Raw genomic sequence first — 3,962 nt, forward strand, 5'->3', positions numbered from 1 at the left:
GGGGGGGAGTGCTTATCTGATACGGTCACAGATGGTGATTTTAAAATATCACCTTCCTGCACCTTTTACTAGAAATATTGAGCTAAGCACATATTGCTTCATGATCATCAGGAGTATTATGTGCAGAGTTGTGGGCTTAACTAATGGTGACTGCCGTTGCTTCAAGGTTCATCTTGGAAGAAATTAGAAATTCTGATGAAGTCTTGACTACTCTAATAGGCTGCAAGATTTCAAGGCTCGATGCACTTTGGTATGTGCACATATTACCTCCTTTCTCTAGATAAATTTTACTCCTATGGGATCTTCTCTCCAGAGATAGCAAAGGAATGTTAAGCTGCTTGACTTCTGAGTGGTGCCAAAGATCAATATCTTGTCGGGATACTGTATTGGAAGATAAGTTAGGATTTATTTAGGAACGATAGTCTCATAATTTAGGGCAACGACAAATAGGAATTATGAAGCGATTGCAAAATATAGTGAAAATTATTTGCCCACCGCAAAATTACTTAATCATTTCTTTCTAGAAGTCACATGCAACAATTGAATGTATAGAGGTTTTTGTTGTCATTAGGCCTGTTTGGTATTGAGGTCTATATAACGTTACTAGATAAAATGGAGTTGGGGTGAAAGCATATAAAGATATACCTTTGTATTTTCCAGTGGTACTACAGAAAATGATCATGATCTTCTCATTGTGATTGTGGAACACAATATTACATTCGGAAACAAATAGGGGTTTTCCTATCGTATTTTTTCACTGTGCGTAACGCAATTTTCCTGCAATCCCAAATGGAGCCATAGTGTGGTGGGGTGGGTTGGTGGGTGTTGTTGCTGCTTAGTAAGTATTACTCCTCTCACGCAGAAAATATACTGCTTCATCATGAACCCTTGCTGTATTGATAAAGAGAGCTCATTTTTGACACATGTTCGGTAGTCTTAAGGAACTAGTGGTTCTTTAGAATCTGCGTGAAGGGTATCATTACGGAGTAGAGGATAGTGATCTACTTTTCAGTGAGGTCCTTTGCTCCTTAAATTCTGGAAGGGAAATTTTGTGACATTCTACTAGATTTATTTGGTTAACAAATGCTCTAGTAATTTTCTGAATTTCCCTGATATTGGCGTGGTCTATTTGACCTTAAAAGCGTAGACGGATACTTAACTAAGTTTAGTTAACCTGTTTTGCATTAAACTACTTTTATTGATTTGAAAGTATATGCTTTTGACTAAAGCATACTTATATTTGGACCGCCTTCGTGGTAGTATTAGCAAGTTGATTAGTTTACTTGTTTGTTGTCCCTGAATATGAGCCTTGTAAGTTCTTGTTTTACTTATGGAGTCCTTCCCTCCACCCCTTTCCCTGTTTAAAGAGATTCTTTATCATCATTTTCTAAAGAAGGTTCATTTTTACTTTAAAATATGACCGCTTGTGTACAACTAGCATCTTTATTTATCTTCTGTTTTTTTTTTTCTTTTTTTTTCTTTTTTTTTTTCTTTTTAACTTTTTTTATGTTGATTCTTTTTATAACTTTTTTAGTTTAATGTGTCTGGAAGTTGATTTTGAATTAATCGTTTCATGTTTTAGTGGAAAACCGCACTCTAAAAAGATAGACATGCTAATGCTCAGGTTAGCCGCCTGACAATGGGTGCCTGCACATTAATGAGGCTTCAAGAAGGGCAGTAAAACTATGATCTAGTGCTGGGGGCTAAGCTTGTTTCTTTTAGCTGAATAGTTTTGGCCCTGTGTCTGCTTCCGCCTCTTGCTGCAGCACTATAGTGTAGCATTTGGAAAACAAAAATATCTGGAGCTTGTGCTACAGTGGAAATCTGGAATAAAACTTTTAAGCTTCAATTTGCTACTTATATTTCTGCTGCAGAGATCTGTCGGGGGAGATTTTGATGTAGTGCTCCCAATATGACTGCTCAAAAGTACTGCATGTAACAGCACTATGTTCGGGCATATAATTTGGAAAGCCTTTGTTTTGTTTCTGGCCTTTCAGACATACAAAAGGGAAAAGGGATAGCTCTTTTGTATCTTCTTCTTGTGTTTGGTGCTCATAATTGGACTAGTTTTATCATTAACTCGCTAGCCCGCTCCATCTGAATTTAGTCTGTTTGATCAATCAAAGCCAACTATTGATCAGATGAGCTGAGCAGTAGATCATCCTATGGAGGAGGAAAAAAAGTATATAATGTAGACTATGCAGTGCTAATAATTCAAAAAGTTGGTGCTCTTTTGAAACTCGGGCTAATTTTGCCTGGTTGAATAGTAGCACTATCACTTTTCAACCGTAAAACTTCTCTATGTTCCTCATATAAGTTTATTTCCTCGGTGTCTTAAAATAGTAACCTATGGCGTTTTCCCCTTCAAAATGTTCATCTTTCTAGCATGTTCTTTGATCTTTCTGAAATCTTGCTGTAGTGGGCCTATTCTTACTAGTGTTTCTTCTTTCGGTGGTTTTCAGATCATATATTAGTTCTTCATTCAACTGTCCTATTTTAGCTACATTGATATTGTTTGCAGTTACATAAACTACATTTGATTGTTGTTATTGTATTAATTTATCTCAAGAACTTTAGTTCTTTGTAAGAGAGCACTTTCCACATCACTGGAGCACATCTCTACTGCTTTGTTTTATACTGTCATTCTTGACAGTTGTATGAGAGGGTTTATCAAATGCCTTATTTTCTACACTTTGTTGATTTTTTCCTTTCCCCCACCCCTCCTTTTGCAGTCTCTCAAAGGATTTCTCGGACACACACAGCTTGTTAGCTCACACTTACCATGCTCGCAAGGGGGGCCTGAGAACAGATCACCTGGGGCTTCACAAAGCCCTTTGTGTTCTTATGGGATGGAATTGGCGCGTAGCTCCTGACACTTCGAGGGCTTATGAGTCCAGTTCAGCTGTTGTTGAAGCAAAGGCTCTAAGAGATGACCTTATTCTCTGGCCTCCGCTTGTCATTATACACAACAGTAGTATTGGGATCAAGGTTTCTGCCGACAAAGCAAAGATCGTGACCACTGAACAGATGGAAGAACTACTTAGAGGTCAGTTTATGAAGAAACATTCTTACAAGTCTTCAGTAGCCAAAAGTAGCCTTTTCTTATCGATGCATCTTTAGACTAAGTATCGGCAAATTAAATATACTATCATTTGGGTGGTATTGGATTTTAAAATTCTAGCAAAACTATTTTTTTTGCTCTCTTTTATGGACTTCAGGTTTCAAGTTTTCCAGTTTCTCAATGTTCAATTTATTTTCCTAAAAAATACATATAATTAAACCTACAGAACACCTTTTTTTGTGGGGTTAAAAACCAACAGAACACATTTTGCAAGAGCTGGTAATAACTTTTTTTTTTTAATAGAACCAAATTTGCTGGCGTGTTTACTGCAATCTGATATAATGTTTCTTTGTTTATCTTTCTCCTTGTTTTTTCTCTTCTTCCCCTAGAAATTGGTGTTGGAGCAGGAAAGGCGAGGGTTAGCTATGGGAAACCAGCTAATCAAAGTGTATTCATAGTCAAGTTTTCCCCGACATTTTCTGGACTACAAGAAGCAGAAAAGCTTCACAAGTATTTCGCTGATAAGAAGCGTGGGAAGCAAGAATTTCAACAGCTTACTACCAGCGGCGAGAAGGTAAATTTTCGTGGTGGTGAAAATATTGAGCTCCTTTACGGGTTTATGGCAGTTGCAGAGGACTTGGACAAGCTCGATCCAGAGACAAAGAAGAGGTCCTTGGTGAAGAGCAGGAAGGATATAGAAGCTATTGCTGATGCTCCACTGAATGCAGATTAACTTACTCTTTAAATTTATCGTTCCACATCTTTTGGTACATGATTTAACTACACAAAGATACTGGACCAGTAAGGAAGTTATTTTGTTATAAAATGTATACAATTGTGCTTAATCCGACTATGGTAACTTCATAAATTGCTCTAGTATCATCTATAGTATCTGATTTTA

General features: G+C 37.2%; 1 protein-coding gene across 2 annotated transcripts in view; it reads left to right on the top strand.

Moving 5' to 3' along the window:
• The window catches only part of LOC109723606, a 6,647-nt gene extending 2,685 nt beyond the window's left edge, over positions 1-3,962 (top strand). For both annotated transcript variants that reach the window (XM_020252045.1, XM_020252044.1), the window contains exons 3-4: positions 2,733-3,046; positions 3,451-3,962. In XM_020252045.1, coding sequence (XP_020107634.1) covers positions 2,733-3,046; positions 3,451-3,794 — 658 coding nt within the window. In that variant the 3' untranslated portion in view covers positions 3,795-3,962. The remainder of the gene's footprint in view (positions 1-2,732; positions 3,047-3,450) is intronic.

Source organism: Ananas comosus, linkage group 17, assembly GCF_001540865.1.
Source record: "Ananas comosus cultivar F153 linkage group 17, ASM154086v1, whole genome shotgun sequence".
Classification (NCBI taxonomy): Eukaryota; Viridiplantae; Streptophyta; class Magnoliopsida; order Poales; family Bromeliaceae; genus Ananas; species Ananas comosus.